Raw genomic sequence first — 22,486 nt, 5'->3', positions numbered from 1 at the left:
GGTGCGAGAGAGGCCCTCTCTTTGTTTCAGTTTCCCTGTCTAGAGAACAGAAGTAATAAGGTTTTTATCATGGGACTTGTAGTCTTTTATTATGGGAATCTTAATGTTTTCGTGAGGATTAAATGAGTTAATATTTGTAAAGTGCTTGGCGCAAAGTAAGTACTACACGCTGGCTGCTGGTATTATCACTCATTCACGTTTTTATTTATTTGTTCATTTACTGCGCACCCACGCTGAGCCAGGCCCGGGGCTGGATTCTGGGGACGCAGCTGAAGCATGACTCAGTGCCTGCTCTCAGCAGCTCCCTCCGGTCCTGGGGAAGGAGTCAGATCCTGCGGCACCCTCCTCCTTGCCTCGCCTGCCTGTGGCTCTGCGGCTGGCTCCCTGTAATGAGAATTATTCATCACCTCCCGCTGCTTCACCAGGGCTGCCTGAGCCCACACAGCCTACAGCCTGCCCTGGGACCAGCGGAGCTCGTGCATGGCTGTTTGAAAATGCAACTTCTTAGCCACAGGGGCCTGCGTTGGGCCCGGCCTTAGCTGCATGTGTGAGCACCGGCAGGGGCAGACCAGAAAGCCCTAGGGTGTGAGGTCCCTGAGGGCTCTCAGAGGTCCAGAGAGGGCTGGGCCTACATGAGGGTGCGGTGGCAGTAACGGCCAAGCCTGGCTGGTGGAGGGGCTTTGGTGGCCTCAGCCTGTACCTGCCGTTGGCATGGGCCATGGATTCACAAGTCTACGTTTGGGACAGGCTTGAGGTGTCATGCCCGTTGAGATTTATATGTAAAACATCTTTTTCGGGCTGGCATGCTGGGCAGCAGGGTGAGGGTTGGACTGGGGGTTGGGGGATTCTCGTCCCCTCCCTCTGGCATTCATTCAGGCTCAGAGTGTGACCTCAGCCGTCCCAGGCAAAAACAATCTGATTCTACCTGCAGCCCTCCCTACTCTGTCAACCTGTCCACATTGGCATCTCCCCTCCTGTCATCCTCAGTTGTCACTCCCCCAGTCCCTGTGACAGCCAGCACATACACACTGTCACCTGGCCATGCATTCCTTGGGTCTTGTACAACCCCCCCCCCAGCACTGCCTGAGTCTTTGTCACCTGCATCCCCTCCTCCCCCCACCTCACACTCCAATCACCAGTCCTGGGGCTCCACTTGCAGGCTTCCCTCCCAGAAATTGTCTCTGGGGAGGAGGGGGGGTCAGAAAAGTCTAGGAAGGGGCTTGCCCTCTCTCTTCTTTTAAAAGCAGCTACATCTGAGTGAAGGCACAGCAGTTAAAACCTTCCAGAACTCCCCTGTGGTCTCAGGAGGGGACCAGACAGGTAAAGTTGCAGCCGAAGGGGAGTGGGCTGGGGAGGCAGGTGGAGTCAGAGTCAGGCAGACAAGCTCTCTGGCTCTTGGAGCACCCAGATGTATTCCTGTTCTTGCCCTCTGCCCCGCCCTCCTCTGCACTCACGCACACGGGCCCCAGGCCTGAGAGCTGGGCACACTGTGATCAGGGAGGGCTTCTCTGGGTAGGATGCTCATTTATTCAGCCCTTCATCCGTCCACCAAATGTGTCATCCTCAGAATAACGCCTCCTCAGTGTCATCATTTAGAAAACATTGAAAACAATTTTTGGTGTTGCCCCTCTTGCTATGGGTGTGCATGTGTTTGGGTATTCAAGCACGATTGTGATTAAACTGTACATAAAGTTTTGAATACTGCTTTTTTTTCCTCCAGCATTTCCCATGCCATTAACTCAGTGTCTATATTTGTTAATGACTCATGTGGATGGTCCACAGTTTATTTAACTGTCCTCTTATTGGGCATTTACATTATTTCTGGGTTTTTGCTGTTGCAAATAGTGCCGAAATGATTTGCTTTGAAGCTCTCTGATCATTTCCTGAAGGCAGAACCCTGGAAGTTGCCGAGGTTCCAGGTCTGGTTTTGCCCTTCCCCATCCCCCCCACAAACACACCTTTCCGCTTCCTTCCTGCTCATCTGCTTCCCCTTCTTGCCCGTGGGGAGGCAGAGAGGAGGTTTCCTCCAGGTAAATCTCAACGCAGGTTGTTCCATTTATCTTTTGCTACATAACAAATCACCCAAAAACTAAGTAGCTCAAAACCACAACATTCATTTTATTGTTGATTGTGATTTCTGTGGGTCAGGAATTTCTGTGGCTGCAGGTGGCACAGAGGGCTGGAGTGGCCGGGTGCTTGGAACATTACCTGTTGACATTATCTCTGGAATCTGTTCACCTCTCTTTCTTTCTCACTGCTACCTCCCTCCCTAATCTGGGTCACCTCATTTCTTGTCTAGATGACTAATATCTGCCAAAGCCAACATTTCCGGTGGGCCAGGTATTGCTCCAAGTTCTGTATATTCATAAAGTTACTCATTTAATCCTCACAACTCAAGATGTTAGGTACTGCTGTTATCTCCATTTTACAGAAGGGGAAACTGAGGCCCTGAGAGGTTCCCCAGCTAATAAATGGCAAATCCAGGATTTGAACCCAGAGCAGTCTAGTTGAACCTGCCCTCGACTGGTCTCCCTGCTTCCACTCCAGCCTCTCTGCCCTTCCGTTCTCCACCCAGCAGCCAAAGTGAGCATATTGTTTTTTAAATAATAGAGACAGGGTCTCACTATGTCACCCAGGCTGATCCTGAACTCCTGGGCTCAAGGAATCCTCCTGCCTCAGCCTCCCAGAGTGCTGGGATTACAGATGTGAGCCACCACACCTGGCCCAAAGTGTGCATACTAAAGCATGACTGCATTGTATCAATTCCCTGCTGAAACCCTGCCAGCATCTTATCATGATGTCAGAGTAAAATCCAGACCACTGACCAGGGCTCCTGGTGAGCAGGCCCGGCCACCCTGCCCCTGCTGGCCTCACCTGCCTGGCTCCAGTAGCCCTCCAGTGATTCTGCCTCTGCCCCAGAGCCTTCCCACTGCAGGCTTGGTTGGGTTTTGCCTCATTGCAACACTCCCAGCCCTTGCCCCTTGCAGGGTTATCACTGCTTCTGCTTCGGCTCCTAGCACAGACATCACTTCCTTGGGGAAGCCTTCCCTGACTCGTCAGGCTGTCTGTCACCCATCCTGGGCTCTTGAATCACTGCACTTTACAGCTCTTATTGTCAGAGTCAACATGTACTCATTTGATGTCTGACTTGCAGGCCTGCTGTGTAGCCCACGTGTGGGGACACACGGTGGTCTGTGCGTTGTGGTCCGTGCCATGGGACCCACTGGAGTTGTGTGGTGCAGTCCCTGCAGTCTCCTGACCAGAAGGGAAGCTTCCATTGCACTAATCTGCCCTATTCACCCTATGTCTGGTGGCCAACAGTGTCTGACACACAACAGGTGCTCAAAGCATATTTGTTGAACATTAATAATAAGAGCTAACAAGTATTCCTAGGTGGCAGGCACTGCAATCATTTAGTCTTCAAAACAAACAGATGGTGTAGCCACTGCTGTCATTCCGTTTTACTGATGAGGAACTAGGCTGAGTGAGGGGAGGTCATGCAACAGACACCCTCTAGTGAGCGGAGATTTTAACGGAGGCAGATTGGTTTGCTTGGATAAAAAAGTGAGTGAAAGAAGGACCCCTAAATTGCAGCAGCTTTGAGTAACTCGCGCGACGGCTGTAAGGAAAAGCACAGACAAAAGGCATCCCATAAAGCCTCTCGCAGACGGTGGCGAGGACCTGTGTGTCAGGGAGACAGGAAGGAGAAGAACAGCCCCCACAGAGAAAACGGGCTGCTCTGGGGGTCCCTCTCCCCGTGGGCTCCGAGCCTGCCTGTGCACTCTCCTGACCACTGCTCTGCCTCCTGGGCTCACTGCACTGGGACAGAGGCCTCAGGACAGAGGGGCGGGAGGGGCAGGAGTAGGGATGGGGGTGCGATTCCTATTCGCCCTGAAAGGAACGGGGACAGGAAAGCCCCCAGTGTACAGGAGAGGGGACACAGAGAACCAGAGAAGTCAAGGGATTTGTCCAAGTCACAGAACCAGGCCTAGACCAGGTCCCTGGAAGCCTCCAGCCCCCAGTGCTCTGTGTGTACATGTGTGTGCACATGTGTGTGTGCGGGTGCAGGCGTGTGCATGTGTGTACATGTGTGTATGTGTGTGTATGTTTGTGTGCATGTAGGTGTGCGGGTGCATGCGTGCGTGCATGTGGTAGGGGTGGGGGGCAGAGACAATGTCTTCCTTTTCCTTGGCCCTTTTCCATGGCTCCTTCTGTCCCCTCATCCCAGCCTCCTGTCCTACCAGAGGAAAAGGCCCATGAAGGCTTTGTGATGGGCATGGAGAGGCTTCCAGTATCTGGTTGTCTGGGAGTCCAGAGCCACCTCGGTGCCAGGCCAGTGCTGCCTCCTTTGGGTTCTTTGAGTCCCAGCAGACTCTGGGATTTTCGAACTAGGACAGATCAGTTGTGCTCCACAATATTTTTTGAGTTTTTGCTAACCCCTGTGCTGCAGCCTAGTCCAGCCCAGCCCAGCCCAGCCAAGGTCAGGTCTGGGGGCTTTGGGAAGAGTTGAGCCCCAGGGTGGGGTCTCAAAGGAAGGGTAGGAGTTACCAGGTGGAACCCACATCTCCTTCCTCCTGGAGCCTGTAGCCCTTGTGGGTGCGAGCTGGGCAGGCCCGGATGACTAATGGGGCTTCCCCAACCACTCCCCATCTCTGGTGGGGCTACCCAGCCCCCAGAAGCTTCTAGAGGCTCCAGCCCCAGGGTCACCATTCAACCACCCACCCTCGGGGGCCTCAGCTTCTTTCCCTCTCTCTTTCCACACAGGTCTCAGTCTGCTGGGGATTCTGTTTTGGTTGGAAGGAGGAGGTGGAGGAGTTTGCGTGTCTGACTCTTTCCTCTCTCATTCCTCCTCCCTTCCTCCTGCTTGCCGCTCAAGATGTTTCCGCTGCCAGCCTGGCTGCACTCCAGCCTCCCTGCCTTGGGTGGGCCGCCGCCACCTTCTCCCACCTGGGGCTTCTGTGGGCTGTGGCTTTCCAGGGCGCCCTTAATGCCTGCCGCCCAGTGGAGGGGTCTGCAGGGCAGGTCCTTCAGGTGGGGACACCCATCGCCTCCTCCCTTTATCCTCTGTTTAAAACCCAAACCTTGGCTGGGCTCAGTGGCTCATGCCTGTAATCCTAGCACCCTGGGAGGCCGAGGGGGGAGGATCTCTTGAGCTCAGGAATTCAAGACCAGCCTAAGCAAGAGTGAGAACCCGTCTCTATTAAAAATGGAAAAATTAGCTGGACATAATGGTAGGGTGCACCTGTAGTCCCAGCTACTTGGGAAGCTGAGGCAGGAGGATCACTGGAGCCCAGGAGTTGGAGGTTGCAGTGAGCTGTAATGATGCCATTGCACTCCACCCAGAGAGATAGAGTAAGACTCTGTCTCAAAACAAAACAAAACAAACCTCCTGGGGGAGGAGGCTTCAGGCCCACTCCAGGGCTGTCTCCTGCACTGGGTGGGATCTTGGGCTCATCCCTTTCCCTGTTGGGGCCTTGGTTTCTGGCAGTGGGGTGCTCATGCCTGACTGGGCCCCTTGGAACAGAGATACATAGTGAGTCTTGCATTTGTTCAGTAGGAGCTTTATGCTGCTTTGCCAAGCATCTTTATACTCTAAGCTTGGGGGCATTGGTAGGGGCTCCCCCTTCCACCCAGGCAGTGGCCTGGCATGTGGAATTTGAGTACTCTCAAAAGTTTTCAACCCCCCAGCTGAGGTCCATCACCCCTCTGAATCCCTCTGGAGACCCTCACCAGTCCTTTCTCTGCCTGCTGCTCCTAGCAGGGGTTCCCAGAGATAAAGCAGACCTACACCCTGGCCCGACAGAGCTCAATCTTGGCCTTGTAGCCTCAGCATCTTGCACTGAGCCTGGGGCAGGGCAGATGCCTAATAAGTATCTGTGGACTGAATGGCTGGAGGAATAGCCAGGAAGCAGAGAATGACGTGGTGGAGCTGTGAGGGTGGACAAGGTGCCGAGGGAGCACTTCCCAAAGGAGGTAGAGCTGAACTAGGTTTTGAAGGATGAATAAGAGTTAGACAGATAGGTAGGGTGGGAAGGGCATTCCAGGCGGGAGGAACAGCCCATGCAAACTCTGAGACAGTGTGGCCCAATCTGGCACTCAGAGTGCGTGTGAGGAAACCCTGACCTGGTGGTGGGGACCCTGGCCTGCTGGAATGATGCCAGCGATTAGCCCCTGCCACTGTCTCAGGTCTTTGTGTAGCAGGCCTGGGTTTGGTGGGCAGGCAGGCAGTGGAAGGGGAGGGTTCTGGGGCTTGCAAGGGTTCCAGGGCTTGAGGCTGTTCAAATCCTCCCTGAGCCTTGGCTGTGCTCCCCTGGGTGAGCGGGTCGTGCGTGGGACTGGAACCAGGCAGGGCCAGCTGTGATCGAAGCAGGTTTGTGACGATATGTAAGATGAAACCAGGTTCCGTTCTGGTGTCCTTGATTTTCTGGCTGTGACCCTTGGTAAATTATTAACTTTTACGTACTACAGTTGCTTCCACAATAAGGATAATAGAACCGACCTGGCAGTTCCTCTTAGAAATGCAACCATTAGAAATGCCAGTTCCCAGGCCTACATTGTACCTCCTGAATCAGAACTCTGGGGGTGGGCAGTAGCAAGCTGTGCTTTAACAAGCCTTTTAGGTGATTCTGACCCACTGCCTTACGGGGCCTGTGCCCATGAGCATCTCAGTGGAGGAAGCCTGGCTGTGACCTGGAGTCAGGACACAGGATCCCCAGGGGACCTGTACTCAGAAGGGCGTCTTGATTGGTCATTGCTCTTTTGTCTCCATCTTGACATCTGAACAGGGGCCCCACATTTTCACTCTGTACTGGGCCCACAAATTACGTAGCTAGTCCCAGGTTAGCTGGGTGGCCTCCAGGAAGTCACTTTCGTTTTCAGAGTCTCACTGTCCTCATCTCTACAGCAAGATGACAATGCCCCCCCCCAACTGGCAAGTGTTAAATGTGATGCCCGGGTACAGCCCTTAGCGCAGGGCCTGGCACAGCCAAGTGTGCAGTGACTTTCTGAGGCCGGTGCCGGCGCTGTGCACACCTCTGGGGATGCCATGGCAGCCAAGCAGACACGTCCTTGGCTAAATGGGGTTTATGGTCTGGAGCAGGGAGGCGGATGGCAAGAGACGCACACTGTGAGCAGTGCTCCAAGGGAACAGTGCAGGACAGGAGAGGGTCTGATGGGGAATCCGACCTAGCAGAGGCTCACTAAAGGCTTTCTGAAGAAGTGCCCCCCGAGCGAAACTCAGAGGAAGTGGATGAGAACTGGGCGTGGGGGCGGGATGCTGTCAGGTTATCTCCAGGAAGATGCATTATCTCCAGGTGTTAACACAGGCTCGGGGAGGAAGGCTGAGGTGAGGTGAGAGGGGCTGGGAGGGAAGCGCTGGCCATAGCGGCTGAAGATTGGTCAGAGGCTGCCTCAGGGGCCTCTTCCCCCTGGTCTGGGTTCCTTCCCTTCGAAAACCTGCAGCGCTCTAGAACGGGAGTGGGGCTCCCCCAGAGCCTCCCGGAGCAGTGTAGGGGTATGGCTCTGCCAGCCAGGACCGCAAGCATGTTGTTTGACCTCTGGAAACCCTGGCTTCCTGCACAGCAAAATGGGCCCAGTAATCCCCTCCGGTTGGGCTGCTGGGAAGTTTGAGTGGGATGATTGCATGAAAGGTTGAGCACAGCTCCCACCCGCAGGAAGTGCTCAGTGACAGCCCACTCCTCTTTCCCTTGTATCAGTTTGGAAGTGGGGAGCCCAGTCTGGGATCACAAGTTCCCCTAGCCCAGGCTTGCTCCCTTGGGGGAGTGCTGGTCCCTTTCTTTAATTTTAAGGAAAATGAGGCTGATAACCCCTTTCCTGGAGATGATCAGAGAAGATAAAGAGCTAACCAGGTTGGGGGCCCAGAAGCAGTGGCTCCACAGAGAGCTGAGTGCCCACCTGTCTGGGAGTCCTGCCCCTGGGGGTCCAGCCTGGGGGTTAAATTAAACCCACCCAGCTGTATCCCTAGAGAGGGAGTGTTGTGTTTTCCTCTAATGTGGTCTTGAGGTCTCTCTGGGGAGTGGCTATAAACTCTAGCCCTGCCCCGGCAGGGCTCCAGGGAAGGGGGTCGTGGTGTTTACAATGTGCCTTTCGCAGAATCCTTCCCCGGCAGTTGACTGTCTAATGCCTGAGTGTCTGACCAGGTGTCCCTTTCGCAGGAAACTTGTTTATGCAGGTAGATGCTCTGTGACTCTTGTCTGACCTATGTCCAGTTTATTTCTACAAGATAGCCACTTTGTAGGAGAGCTCTGAGACATTGGAGAGTTAGATTCGGGGGTGTTGGTCAGGTGACACGGGGAGGATGCAGCACGGCAGAACGCATGGCACGACAGAAGCAGTTCTGTTCCTCCAGAGGGAAGAGGGCAGCTCGCCTCGCGGGGCCAACGGGAAGGGAGGAGCCGCCCAGGACATGGGCGTAGCCAGCGGGAGAGCAAGCGACTTGTGGGCCAGCACCTTTGCTGGTGTCCAGGGTGTTACCCAAGCAGGTTTCCTGTGGGGAAATCTAATTGGTGAGTTTAGAGCCGGCAGGCACGAGTCCCTGTGACTGAGGGAGGTCAGTGTAGCCCTGCTGGGGTTGGGGTCAATGGGGAGGGTCAGGTGGGCTGGATCAGCTGTCCCATAGGCAGGTGGTCACCAGCAGGAGGTTGCGTAAGGCAGATAGATACCTGGATGGACCTCACTGAGGAACAGGGAGGACTGGAAACTGTCAAGGGTGACTGAGCCCTGCTTTGGGTATGAGGAAGTCTGACATATTCAGAATAGACTCGAAGGCAACAAAAAGTACAAGAATTCACTACAGGGGGTGAACTTCTCCATCCAGCCGTGTGGGGTGGTGGAAACAGCACTAACTGGGACCCAGGCGCCCGAGTGCAGGCCCTGCTCTCTCAATGGTGAGAGGCTTTCGTCCACCACGGGCTCTGCTGTCCCCCGGGCACTTGCACCAGGGAAGAAAGGCGCTGTTGCTCTCCCCATTTTAGAGATGAAGGTCAGAGAGATTTGGTCACCCAGCCCTTTAGTGGCAGACCCCACGCTCTTAACCACTGCCCTGCCCTGACTCCCAAAGTGACACCATGGGGCCTGGGGCAAGTCCTGGCCTTCTCAGAGCCTCAGTGGCACCATGTGCACCCTCGGGGTAGCGGACCAGATATTCTGCAAGGCTCCCTCAGCTCCAGGGTCCTAGGTCTGTGTTTCTGGGGGGCCTGTGTGCCCAGGAGGTGTGCCACCACACCCTGCCCCAACCAGTCTGCCGTGACCTTTGCTACCTAGGAGATGACTGGCCTCCCGGGCCTTCTGCCATCTGAGGCAGACCCCTCGCCCCTGAGCCCTCTTTCTTACCCACAAGGGGAGCAGGGTGGCCAGGACTTGTGGGGAGCAGTGAAGAGTTTTTAGGCAGAGGAGGGACTCGATCAGATTTGCATCTAGAATGCTTGAGAAAATGCCAGCAACAGTTACTCAGTGTTAGGCGTGTAGAAGTGTTCAGTAGCTATTAATCTGGGCTCTGCTGCTGTTGTTCTGTTGCTACGAATACCCAGGCTCCCCGGGTCACTAGCTAGGAGAACTTGAGCCAGTCACTGGCCCCAGGACTCATTTTCCTTACCAGTGATGCGGAAGGATAAGGAGCTTTCCTCCCAGGGATTTTATCAGGATCAAAATGAGATGAGGGGAGGATTTCATCTAATCTCAGTTAATCCTGAACACATTCAGCCAACCACGCCCAGCTGCATAGTCAGGGCCCTTCCTCTGGGTCACATGACTCTGCTTCTGGGTCGGGACATGGCAGGACTCAGGCACTGGCTCTGGAAGGGCCCAGCCACAACCACCACCTCCGTGGGGACACAGAGCTCTACCTTCTCCAGTTCCCTACCCTGTCCTTGGCCTCAGCCCTGCAGCAGCAGACTCTGGCCTTGAAGCCCTGGCTGAGGGGCTCCCAGGCTTAAGAGCCCATGGAGAGTCCCAGGAAACCAGTGCTGTGTGGAGGGGGACGTGCAGGACCTGAGGATGTCATGTACCTTCTCTGAGCCTCTGTTTTCTCATCTGCAAAATGGGAATGAGAATGCCTGCTATATTAGTCTCCTATTGCTCCTATGACAAATTACCACATATTTTGTGACTCAAAACAACATATATATATATATATATATATTTTTTTTTTTTTTTTTGAGACAGATTCTCACTCTTTTGCCCAGGCTAGAGTGCCATGGCATCAGTGTAGCTCATAGCAACCTCAAACTCCTGGGCTTAAGTGATCCTCCTGCTTCAGCCTCCCAAGTAGCTGAGAGACTAAAGACAAGAACCACCATGACGGCTAATTTTCTCTATTTTTAGTTTTTTAGTTGTTGGTCTAATTCTTTCTATTTTTAGTAGAGACGGGGTCTCGCTCTTGCTCAGGCTGGTCTCAAACTCCTGAGCTCAAGTGATCCTCCCGCCTCAGTCTCCCAGAGTGCTAGGATTACAGGCATGAGCCACCATGCCTGGCCTAAAACAACGCATATTTATTTTCTTACCGTTCTGGAGGGCAGATGTCCTGAAATGGGTTGACAGGTTCTGTGTCTTCTGGAGACTCCAGGGAAGAATCCATTCCCTTGCCTTTGCTAGCTTCTAGAAGCTGCCTGCATTGGCTCCTGGCCTCTATAATCAAAGCCAGAGTAGTATCTCTGTCTTTTAATGCTTTCCTCATCGCATCACCTTTCCTCCCTCTGACCCTCTTGCCTGCCTCTTATAAGGACCCTTGTGATTACATGGGCCCACCCTGGCAATGCAGGATCATCTCTCCATCTCAGGATCCTTAACTAAGTCACATCTGCACGGTCCCTTCTCCCATGTGCAGTAATGTATTCACTGCTCTGGGATGAGGATGTGGGCATCTTGGGAGACCATCATTCAGCCTTGTGCACATACGTTGCAGGGCGGTTGTGAGGATTACATGAGACAAGGCCTGGGAAAGGCTCCAGCAGTGCCCAGGATGTGGCAGTCAGTCCCCTCTTTCCCTCCTCTGGGCCTCTGTCTCCCCATCTATAAGCTGAGGCCCCTGCCAGCTCCAGCAGTCTGAGCCCACCTCCTCAGAGCGTGCAAACAGGCAGGCTGGGCCGTCGGCTGGCCAGGGGGTCATAGGAAGTGGCAGACTCGAGCCCTGCCCCTGGGACGCCCCTTCTCCTCCCAGTTCCTGGCCTGCGTGCATTTCCCATCATTCCCAGGGACAGCTGATGGGAAAGGCTGAGCTCACTGCTCCCGGGGGAGGGCGAGGGTGGAGGGAGGAGAAGGGAGAGGCTGGTGGCAGCTGCTGTGAGAGGAGGAGAGGAGAAGAGAGGCCTGGGTTGGGGGCTTACGGTGGGAGAGGTCGAGGTAATCAGTGCTTAGAGGGGTGGAAGAGGGCAGGGCCTCTAATCTGGGCCTTCGAGAATGGTTCGCTCTTCCTCAGCTCCTTGGCCCGGGCCCTGAGGCTCTGTTCCTCTGCTAGCCGCCCTCTCTCGGCCAGCCCCTTCTGACAGGCCCTGGCGTCCGGAGGAGTGTGCGTGTATGTTGGGGATGAGAAGAACGTGTCCCAGGGCAGCAGGGCTGAAGTGGGGAGTTGTCGCTGGACAGGAACACAGAACTGCCCCTGCCCTCGGGGAGAAGAGGACCCTTCAGCCAGGGCCCTCGTGCCCTCCCTCTACTCAGTCACCCTTTGTCCCTGGGCCCATCATCTGCCTTCACTGGACCTCACTTTTTAAATTTGCCTGTGTGTGTGGGGACGGTTAATAACACTATTATGGGATTTGAGAGAATCAGATCAGAGAGTGATTTTGAAATGTGCCCTCTGCTATATAAGGGTATTGCTCTAATGCTCATATGCATGTTGCTCTAATGTTCTCTCTTCCACACCTTGATGACTGGGCAAACTCTTCCTCATTCTTCAAGTCCAGCTCAGATGGCACCTGCTCTCTGTGACTTTCTCAGCAGGCTCTGTCCATCCCTGGAAGAATGGGGCTGTTCTGTCCCTGGGTTACTGTGTCCCTCCTTATAACCCTCTCTTGTGTGCCTTTGGTAGCCACTTACTGGTTTGCATGTCTGTTTCTCCTTGCTGTATGTGGGCAGAGCATCTATAACAGACCCCTCTGCTCACAAGGTCACTGCAATTGTTGAAGGACAGAGGCAATATGGCAAAGGCACTGGGGAAGTTGGCCTCCTGGGGCCTGGCCTGGGCAAGGTCACCATGTGGCAGTCCAGCCCTTAGAATTGAGCAGCTCCCCATGACCGACGCAGGCGGATTCCCAGGAGTCTGAGCTAAGAGCAGGCGACCAGATCACTGGGGTCCTTCCCACTCTGTGATGTGAATGCTCATGCCCACCGCCAGCCACAGCCTTCTGCTGATGACCAGGACACCAAGGGGGCCATGCTGGTCACACGGACTCCTGATGAGTGAAATCTGAGCTGAGGAGGGACAGCGTTAGAGGCGAGGCTGTGTAGGACTTAAGGAAGTGTATTCCATCAGCTCATCCACCATACTCTACACACCTTGGAGGCCCATGTCCCCGTGCCTAGGGCCACCAAATAGATGTTGGGAGACAGCATTGCATGGCGGTCAAAGGCTCCTCTACTTCCTGATCTGTGTTTCTGTGTGTGATTACTTACATCTTTGCCCCCTAAACTTTAGGAGCCACAAAGTCAGGGATAGCCTTGTTCCTCTTGGTGCTTCCTGGTGCACTAATCCTACCGTGTATTGAACTTAGATTATGTGCTAGTCATGGACAGACATCAGCTTGTCCATTCCCCTCAATGCCCTGGGTAGGTCATGCCATCCTATTAACCAGGTGAGAACAGGTGAGGTGAGGTGCCATGTCCAAACAGACAGAGCCGTTAGTGCCAGGTTAGACATCTAGAACCTGTTCCCAATTGTTCCTCCCCACATCCGTTTCCGTTTACGCACCTTCCCCTGGGGTGTGGGATCAGCTGGCCTGAGTATCTAGGCTGCAGCAGGCATGGCTGATTTGGAGACTGTCACTCCAGATAGGTTGGTGGCTGAGAAGGGGACCAGTACTAGTCCTCCTGGCAGGTCTCTCACAACCCCTCCTGGACCACATAAAGGAACTGGTTTGAGGAGCAGGTGGAAGGTTTGGGGGTGGGTTTAGGGGATGTTTATTACTAAGGCCCAGGGTGCGGTTTGGGGACAGGTTTGGATGTGCCCCAGAACGCTCCTCCCCTGCTCACTGCCCAACTGAGGCACGGCTGCTCTTGGCTGGCTTTGCTGCGCCCACCTCATCTGCAAGCCTGAGTGTTCTTGGAAGTAATGGAAATGCATTTCTTAAAAATGCTCGATAATTCAGCCTTGTCCTAATAACAGGCCTTTGTCTCTGCTCAGCACTCTGGTCTCCTCGGAACTGCTCATACCCATTATCTCTGCTCAGCTACTCAGGCTCCTGTGAGGTAACGTGAACCCCACTGAGAGCCCGTGAGCCAGCTGAAGCCAAGAAGGACAGGGACCTGCCCAGGCCACCGGGCCAGTCTGCCTGGGTGTGGCAGAGGTTAGTATTATCACCACTTACAGAGCTCCCACTGTGTGCTGGGGCCTCACTTAACTCTCCAGACAGCTCAAGTGCAGGGCCGTGAAGCTGCAGGCCTGCTTAGCCTCTGGCCTGTGCCCTTAACTCCTTCCTCACACACCTCTGTGCCAAGCACAGCCTTGCCCCAGAGAAGCTCCCATCCCTGGGGTGCAAATACCCAAATGGATCCTGCCCACCAAGGAAGGGGTGTGAGATAGGTGTCCTCAGCCCGGAGGCTGGGCAAGGCTCCCGGTGGAGGCAGAGTGTGAGCCCTCTTCACCCAGGACCCTGCCTTTCGGGGTCGGGCCCACCAGCCAGCTGCCTGAGCACTCTGATGCCGGCCGCCCTGGCTGTGGGCCTCTGGCCTCCCCAGGCCACCTTCTGAGAGCACAGGGGGGCGTGCGGGCAGGGAAGGAGCAGGGCTTCGGGGCTGACAGGCTGGCATTGCCTCCTATGAGCTGGGTGACTAGGGCCTTATCTTGACCTCCTCTCTGGGCTCCAGTTTCCACCTTTATAAAGTGGGATTAATGCCCTTTTCTCCTTGAGCTGTCCTCAAGATTTAACATGATAAATATGCAAAGTACCTAACATGACAAATTAATAAATGACAAATCTTGAAATGATTGTTATTAAGGGGCTTTTTGTTTTCTAAATTTTGTTAATAATAAAATTACTCAGTCAAAAGTTTGTAAAGAGGGATAACTATGACTTTAAGATCAGCATGTGTTTTACATTTGTAATACTACTCTTTCAGAGACCCTCTTACATCCTAAACCAGACCACAGGATGTCCAATAATGAACGTGTTTGGTTTGGAACGCACATAGGATAAATTGCATCTTTCATAAAGCATCTAATTCTTTTAAAATTCAGAAGCATTGTTATTATGTCTTTACTTATTAATTTATCAAGCAGACGGTTTGAGTTGCTTCCATATTCTATTTCCTGTTCTGTGACTGTGGGCAAATTATTTAACCTATTTGTGTCTCAGTTTCGAGTGGGGATAATTACAGTATCAACTTTATAGGGTTCTTGTGAGTATTCATGAGTTAATATAGTGTTTAGAATAGTGTCTGGCTTGTAGTAAACACTGAACTATCAGTTATAACAATAATAATAATTTCTTAATAGGAACACATGCTTGAGCCAGGCATGGTGGTTCCTGCCTGTAGCCTCCTACTCAGGAGGCTAAGGTGGGAGGATTGCTTGAACCTAGGTATTTGAGGCCAGCCTGGGCAATATAGTGAGACCCCATCTTGAAAAATAAAATAAATAAATAAATAAATACATAATAATCACTAAAAAAGAGAAAAAGAAAAAGAAAATATATCCAGATTGTTACCAATATCTAGTCAGGTTGCTTTTTCATTACCATACATTCAGCTAATATTTACCTAGTTCTGGCTGTGGGCTTGTTTGGGCCTCAGCCTTGGGGCCTGATTTCAAATGCTGGCTCAGCGGCTCCCTGGTTGTACCCCATGCCCTGGGCTCCCAGACCTTGGTTTCTGCCTCTGGCTCCCAGTCCCTGGGGCCTCTGGTGAGGCTGAGCTCATAAAGTGTCGGCAAAGCACTTTGTGGATCGATGCTAACTAATAGCAGCTCCCTGGAGCTGGCATGAGTAGGGAAGACGATTGTGGAGGCTGCTTGGACCAGGCTAAGGGACAGGCACCCAGGGAAGGCCAGTGCTGTTCTCACTAGGGTCCTAGGAAGGGCTTTCTGGCCCCTCTTCCTGATGCTTCATGCCACTTTAGCCAGAGGTGGGTGGTGATGGGGTTTGGCAATAGGGAGGGGGAAGAGGTTTGCCCAGTTGGTGGCAGAGCCAGGCGTAGAGACCCATCCAGGACACACACCTGGTCACATCTAGTCAGAGCAGGTGCCTGTCCTGTCCTGGGTGTCCTCTTGTCAGGAATCCCTCAGGTGCCCCATTGCCATCTCTCCAGAGGTCGCTAGCCTCTGCCCAGACACGTGGCTGTCTTAAGTATGGCATGGTGGCTTCAGCTCACCAGAAGGCACGAGTGGGAAGTTGGCATGGGCCCTGGGCAAGGGCAGGAGCCTGTGAGACTCCGCCCAGTTCTACCCCAGAGGGAAACCCTTCTCCGTGTTTCAGACTGAACTGAAGTCTGTTCTGGGAACTGCTGTGGCAGCAGCACATGGGGACTGTGCCCTCTGGGAGCTCCTGGTCTGATGGAGGAGGCATGACCCTGCCTTCCAGAGAGAGACTCCTGTCTGATAGGGGGAACATGGCTGCTGTTCCCTGGGACTCCCTATGTTACAGAGGGAACAGAGTCCTCTTGCCCTCTGCAGCTCCTTGTCTGAGGAAGGAGGCATGACCTTCATCCTGCAGGAGCCTCCAATCCAATGGAGGAGTCATGGCCACTGCCCTCAGAGAGACCCCTATTTGACAGAGGAGACCTGACCTCCACCCTCAGGAAGGACCCCTGTCTGACAGGGGAGGTGCGCCTTGTCCTCTTACTCAAGAAACCCCATTTGATGGCCTCTGCTTAGGGGACCCCCTCCACTTCCTGATGCGTGGGGAGCCCGGGTCCCACGGGCAACAGCCACAGAGCGAGCTGGGCAGAGTTATGGACGTGGCTGCTGTGGGGAAGGGAAGACAGGGACTGTAGATGGGCTCCTGTAAGTGAGGTGACATGGAAGGCTTCCTGGTGGAGGTGCCTTTGTGGGACCCCTGATGGACAGGGGGTACCTGGCTGTGACCAATACCCTCCGGGGATAAGGAACCCGTGAGGGGTCACTCCAGTGAGCGCCTGTGCCATGAGGGCCGTACCGTTGGCACGCAGAGGGCCCAGGGAGACCCTCCCCGCGGCCTCCTGTCAGAGCACAGGCAGCGTGCTGCCAGCCCAGGGACATCCGCCCTGTGAGGCCTGAGGAGCCCGCAGGAGGAGAGGAAACAGGACGCGTATCAGGAACGCCTTTTCCTCTTCTTTGTGATGAGCCCCTACCCAGGCTGGGGAAGCCAATCCTGCCGGGCTCGCCCTGGCCTGGCCGCTGCTGCCTGTCGCCCCAGCTCTGGCTCTCCAGGCCTCCCCCGCCCCACAGGCCACTGCCTCCGCTGCTGCTCCTGGGCCGGCCCCTTAACTCCGCTGAATCCCAGGGCTCTCATCTGTGAAATGGGGTAAGACTTCCCAGCTGCCTCACCGGGAAGTTTGTTTTCCTCTCTTTAGGGGATTGAGCTGTTCCTGTGCACCAGCCTCTGGGCTGAGCAGGGGTGGAGGGCACAGGAGAGGAACAGTGTGTGTGTGTGTGTGTGTGAGTCTGTTTGGGACTTGTCTGAGGAGTTGGGGGACATCCAAGTGGAGACGTCCCAAGGCTGGTGGGTGTGGGGTCAGCGAGGATCTGGCTGGAGATAGAGGTCTGGAGCTGCCAGCATCTGGTGGCAGCTAAAGTGGCCAGGTGGGTGGATCCACCCAGGGAACTGCTTGTCCTGGACTCTGGGGAGGGGTGGAGGCCAGACTCAGCCCTACCGAGAGCTGGGCACAGAGCAGGGATGGGGACCACGCAGCCAGGGCCTCCAGCAGGACTGACATGGGGTCACTGGGTTGGGTGCCCCTTGTGGGGAGGGCGGTATGGAGACCTTCACCTTAGCAGGCTGGATGTGGGGTGTGTGGGGAAGGGTGGACCACAGAGGATGAGGAGGGAGTAGAGGTGAAGATGCTCAGACACCAAACAATGCGGTTAGTCAGATTGTCTTTTTTTTTTTTTTTTGAGACAGAGTCTCACTCTGTTGCCCGAGCTAGAGTGCAGTGACACCATCATAGCTCACTGCGGCCTCAAACTTCTGGGCTCAGATTGTCATTCTTTTGCTTATTTTTCTCATTATTCAAATTATTCCTCTGCTGGCTAGAGGGCTACTGTGGGACTGCATGTGGAGGTAAGTGGAGTATGTACGGTGCACGTGTGTGGGGTGTGTGATGCACATGTGTATATGGGGTGTGTTTAGAATTTGTACGTATGGCGTGTGTGTGTGTGTGTGTGTGTGCACGTGTGTGGTGTGTAGAATATGTGCAGGTGGCCACATTCAGGACTGTGTTCCATATGGTAGGCTGGTGCTGAGCCAACTGCCTTGGCTGGAAACTGGGAAGGATGCACCAGGCTTGTGAGTTTCCCCTCTCTCTACTTAGGACTACACTCAGTGGTACACTGGTAACAACTGGTCCTCTAGAAAAAAAGGAAGGGGGTAGGATTGTAGCAGTTGCCAATTTCTGTGGTGTAAATTTTCCCACCACGGATTTCACACTACCAAGATGATGTCATTGTACAGAGTTAGGAAGAGACGACACCATTATATGGTATTCCCACCATATAGTAGACATAAATATACAGTAGACATAAATAACCTCAGGAGCATAATAGTGAAATACTTAGTAAGTGGTAAGTTTTGAGTATGTATTCCTTTTGTTTTTAATATGATTTATTTAATTATACGTTTATATTGGGGTTTCTCAGCATCAGCACTGTTAACATTCTGGGCTGGAGACGTTTGCTTGGGCTGGGGCTACCGACCTGTGTGTTATGCAGGCAGTGTCTCTGGCCTCCACCTACTAGATGCCAGTAGCATCTCTCCCCCTAATTGTGACAGCCCAGAATGTCTCCAGACATTGCCAAATGTGCGTGGGGTGCAAATTCACCCCAAGCTGAGAACCACTGGTAGTGGTTGTGTTTAATAACTAGCTCACAAAATTCCTAAAAATGTGACAGTCACGAGTCTATACAGGCCAGCTCCAGCACACCCTGGGCACCGTATCTGGATAAATGTAAGGCATTGGGCTTTTTTCCCCCAGAAATCCTTTCTCAGGAAAGTGAGATTTGGGTCCCTACAGAGTCCCTGACTGACCCACAGAGTGGTTGACACAAAGTCAGAGATGTGGCGCCATGCTGGATCTATTGTGACATTTTATGAAATGTGAGAATGGGAAGAAAATAATGTTTCTGAATTAACATATTATTTTAACATAAAATGTTATTCTACATCCCTAAATGTTTGTACGTTTAAATTGGTAAAATGAAAAAACAAACCCAAAACAAACAAGATGAAAAACCCTCTACATAATCTCTTCCTGCTGGGAAAATAACGGAGTGTCTCGTGTCTGGGGCGCCCCGCATCCACCGGGCTCCCGCCGGGCTGCGCAGCTGCGCGTCTGGTCCTGCTGGCGAGGCTGCTGCCTCCGACAGGCTGCTTGGCCCGGGGCCTGTTTTCCCCGGCTCCGGGCTTGGCTCTTGTTTGTTCATTTGTTTGCTCATTCGGAATCTTTATTAAGCACCTGATGTTGTATCAAGGAAAAAGAAATGACTGGAGGAAGACGCAGTTCCTGCTCTCCGGGGTTGCCGTCATTTCAGTTCCATGGTGTCACCAGGGAGTGGCGGCATGCGGGCCCTGTGTGGACACTGGGGTGACAGTGGGGAGAGGGAGGGAAAGGTGTGAATGTGTGCTGTACCTGATGTGGGCCTGGAGCTGAGCTGGGCACATCACAGGTGGCACCTGCCTCCTTCCTCCCACTGTGCTTTGCGGGGGGGGGGGGGTTGTTCATTTGTGAGTGTCTGTCTCTCGCTGCAGAGTGTAGGTGCTTTGGGGACAGGGCACGCGGCCCTGGGTCTCCTGCAGGTCAGAACAGAGCCGGGCCCAGAGATCTGAAAGATAAAAGGAAGAAATGAAAGGCGGGAAATAGGAGAGAAGAGTGGAAGGGAAAGAGTGGGGCAGGGCAGAGTGTTCATCGGAAGCAGTCAGGGATGGCTTCTCGGATGAGGGGACACAGGGAAGGCTGTGCAGGACGGGGAGGATGGCAGCTGGGAGAACTGATGGAAAGGTTGGTTCAGGAAGAGGGAGGAGCAGGGCATGTCTCTGAGGGTTCTGGAATGTGGAGGTTTCATCTGGGAAAAACACATCATAAACTGTTTTCCATCTGGGACTGGGAGGAAGACAGACAGCTAGAAACATTTCCGGCTCCAGTTGGGGTAACATACCCATCTCCTGCCACCCCTCAGGCCTTGTTGCCTGAGGGACATTTGGGCAAGGACTCTCCCCTGAGTGTGGGGCGGGGCAGGGCATTGACCTGGGCAATGATGATGGTGGTGATGATGGTGTCAGCAGTGTCAGCTTCCCTGTATCGACTCCTGACTAGGAGCCCGGTCTTTACGTGGAGCTGCAGCCTGTGGGGTGGGTATTGCCCCATTCTCCAGACAAGGGAAGGTGAGCCTCAGAGAGCACGTGACACTGGTCTGAGGTCACGCCACAGTCAGGCAGGGTCTGCTTGCTTCAACTTCTGCGCCTGCTCGGGGAGATTTTTACTAACCTTTGATTCTCAGATCTCTAGTTTCATGGTTAACAGAAAGTGGGCCTAGCTTCTTTAAGAAACTCTGCCCTCTGTCCATGGCCACCAGAAGCTCCCCTCTTTCTTCACTCTGCACCCGCAAAAACAGTCCCAACTGTGGGTCGTGGCCAGAAAAGTGAATACGTGAATGCGGACAGGAGGCTTGGGGAATCGCTGTCCGCCTGGAAGTCTATGGGAAGTCTGGAGTGCAGGAGCCTGACTTGTCAGGGCCCCCCACACTGTCCCCCACCCTTCAGGCCTGCCAGACACCACCTGTGCCCAGGGAGCCGTGCAGAGGCCCAAGGCAGCCATGGTGGCTTTGGGGCAGGGATGTGACAGGGGACAGGAGCATCATTCTAGTCTGACTCTGTGCATGCAGCAAGTCTCTCTGAGCCTGAGCTTCCTGACCCCGGCAAGACTCTTCTTTCCCTTGGGCTTTGAGTTCTCTGTCTGGGAAATGAAGCAGGTTGTGCGTGATCCCTCAGGCTCCCCAGGCTCCGGAAATCTGTGAAATGGGGTGATATTTCCTGCCTTCCTGCCTCCGTCCCCCTCCTGGGCTGTCCCAAGAAGCAGGTGCACTGATGGCGGGTAAACAGGCAGGCAGCGCTTGGACACAGGACAGCTGTGAAATTCTGGCAGAGAGACAAGCCTGTACACAAATAACTCTGCTACCAGGGAGAGTGTGATAAGGGCCCTAGGAACCTCTTTGCAGCCGCTGCCACCTGCTCCTTACACCTCCTTGCTCCCTGATGGCTGTTCTCACAGCCGGCAAAGTAGGTCAGAATGTAGGGTGGCTGTGTCTGAGAGTGGATGCCCCCTGCCTGGTGCCCACCCTACACAGCTGAGCCATGGCTGCCATCAGGGGCAGAGATTGGGGGGAAGTTATGGGGTTGAGGGCATCTCTGTGTCCAAAATACAGTCCTGGCCAGTCATCCTCTCTTCCTACCAAATGCCCATGGCTCCCTATTGCCTTCTGGATATGGGCCAAGTTCAAGGCCCATCACAGCCTGGCATTCAAGGCCCTTCACAGCATCCTCCAGTCTCCTAGCCCGGGCCCACACATAGAGGTGCTCCGTGACTCTCTGGGGGAGTAAGTGGAGCATTCTCTAACCCAGCCTCCCACCTCGTGCTCTTCTCGGGCACTCAGGACACACTGCAGCCACACCGGGCCGCTTGCTATCTCCCCAGCAACCAGTGGACACAGTTGCCCTCTCCAGGCCTCTGCCTGCACCTCTTCCGCACTTCTGTGCGTTCTTCCCAATCCTCCTCATTGCTGCGTCCTCCCTTGAAGCCTTTCTCAACTTCCCAGACAGAACCTCACAATCCTACCTCTCAGGCAACATTGTGAGTGGTAAAAAAAAGCCTGGTCCCTGGAGCCAGACTGCCGGGGCGCCAATATCTAGCTCTGCCCCTTACTCGCTGTATGACCTTGGGCAAATCACTTAACCTCTCTGAGCCTCAGTTTTTTCATCTGTGAAATGGGACAATAGTGCTTGCTTTGGCAGCACATATACTAAAATTGGAACCATACAGAGAAGATTAACATGGGTCCTGAAAAAAAAGAAAAACAAGTAATGGCTCTCCTTATAGGGTTGTTGGAAGAATAAATGAGTTAATATTTGTGACATACTTGAAGCAGTAACTGGCACCTGGATTCTCTCCTGGATGAGTTTTCTTTTCTTTTCTTTCTTTCTTTCTTTCTTTCTTTCTTTCTTTCTTTCTTTCTTTCTTTCTTTCTTTCTTTCTTTCTTTTTTTTTTTTTTTGACATAGTCTCACTCTGTCACCCTGGGTAGAGTGCAATGGCATCATCATAGCTCACTGCAACCTCAAATTCCTGGGCTCAAGGGATCCTCCTGCCTCAGCCTCCCAAGTAGCTGGGACTACAGGTGCACACCACGATGCCCAGCTAATTTTTCTATTTTTAGTAGAGATGGGGTCTTGCTCTTGTTCAGGCTGGTCTCAAACTCCTGACCTCTGGCAATCCTCCCACCTCAGCCTCCCAGAATGCTAGGATTACAGACATGGCCATAGTGCCTGGCCTTGGATGTGTTCTCTGATGTTGACTAAAGATTGAGTAAATATCTGAAGGTCTTCCCACATTCACTGCATTCATAGCATTTTTTTCTAACATGAATTTTCTGACACTCACAAAGGAATGAATTGTTACTAGTGTTCTCTTAATTCACTGGCAGTGAATCTGCAGAAAGCAGATGAGCTTTCTGATATTAAGATGTGTTTTGTCTAAATGGTTTCCCATAGGTGGAGCATTCGTGGGGTTTCTCCTGTGTGAATTTTCTGATACTGGCTTTGTGACCCTGGACAAGTTATGTAGGGTCTTGGAGTCTGGGCTTCTCCTCTGAAAAACTGGAATATTTAGACGGAATAATATAATAATGTATGTATTAATAAAATGCTTAGCACAGCACCTGGCTCCCAGCACCTGGGAAAGCTTAATGTATGGTGGCCATTATTCTTAGTGGGTTTCTCTAACTTGTCTATACTGTGGTCTTTCATCAGCAGGGACCATGGATTGCTCATGTTAGTGCCCCCGGAGCCTGGCACTGGGAGGGATCGTGTGCATGTTTGGTGGGCAAGTGAATGATTAGTGGGATAGCCACTGGTCCG

At 53.3% G+C, this 22,486-nt stretch overlaps 1 protein-coding gene and 1 pseudogene across 3 annotated transcripts in view; both read left to right on the top strand.

Moving 5' to 3' along the window:
* ARRB1 (arrestin beta 1) overlaps positions 1 to 22,486 on the top strand; it is a 73,980-nt gene that overhangs the window by 18,967 nt on the left and 32,527 nt on the right. Inside the window, exon 1 of one of the 3 annotated variants that reach the window (XM_012745055.3) lies at positions 11,352 to 16,667. The exons of 1 other annotated variant lie outside the window; for it this stretch is intronic. In XM_012745055.3, coding sequence (XP_012600509.2) covers positions 16,483 to 16,667 — 185 coding nt within the window. In that variant the 5' untranslated portion in view covers positions 11,352 to 16,482. Of the gene's footprint in view, positions 1 to 11,351; positions 16,668 to 22,486 lie in introns of those variants that run through there. One more of the 3 variants, XM_012745056.3, reaches the window with a different exon arrangement.
* LOC142870771 (uncharacterized) lies at positions 21,350 to 21,449 on the top strand (annotated as a pseudogene).

The sequence above is a fragment of the Microcebus murinus genome, chromosome 4 (genome assembly GCF_040939455.1).
Source record: "Microcebus murinus isolate Inina chromosome 4, M.murinus_Inina_mat1.0, whole genome shotgun sequence".
NCBI lineage: Eukaryota > Metazoa > Chordata > Mammalia > Primates > Cheirogaleidae > Microcebus > Microcebus murinus.
The sequence above is the reverse complement of the archived record's forward strand: the minus strand, read 5'-3'. Positions and strand labels throughout refer to the sequence as shown.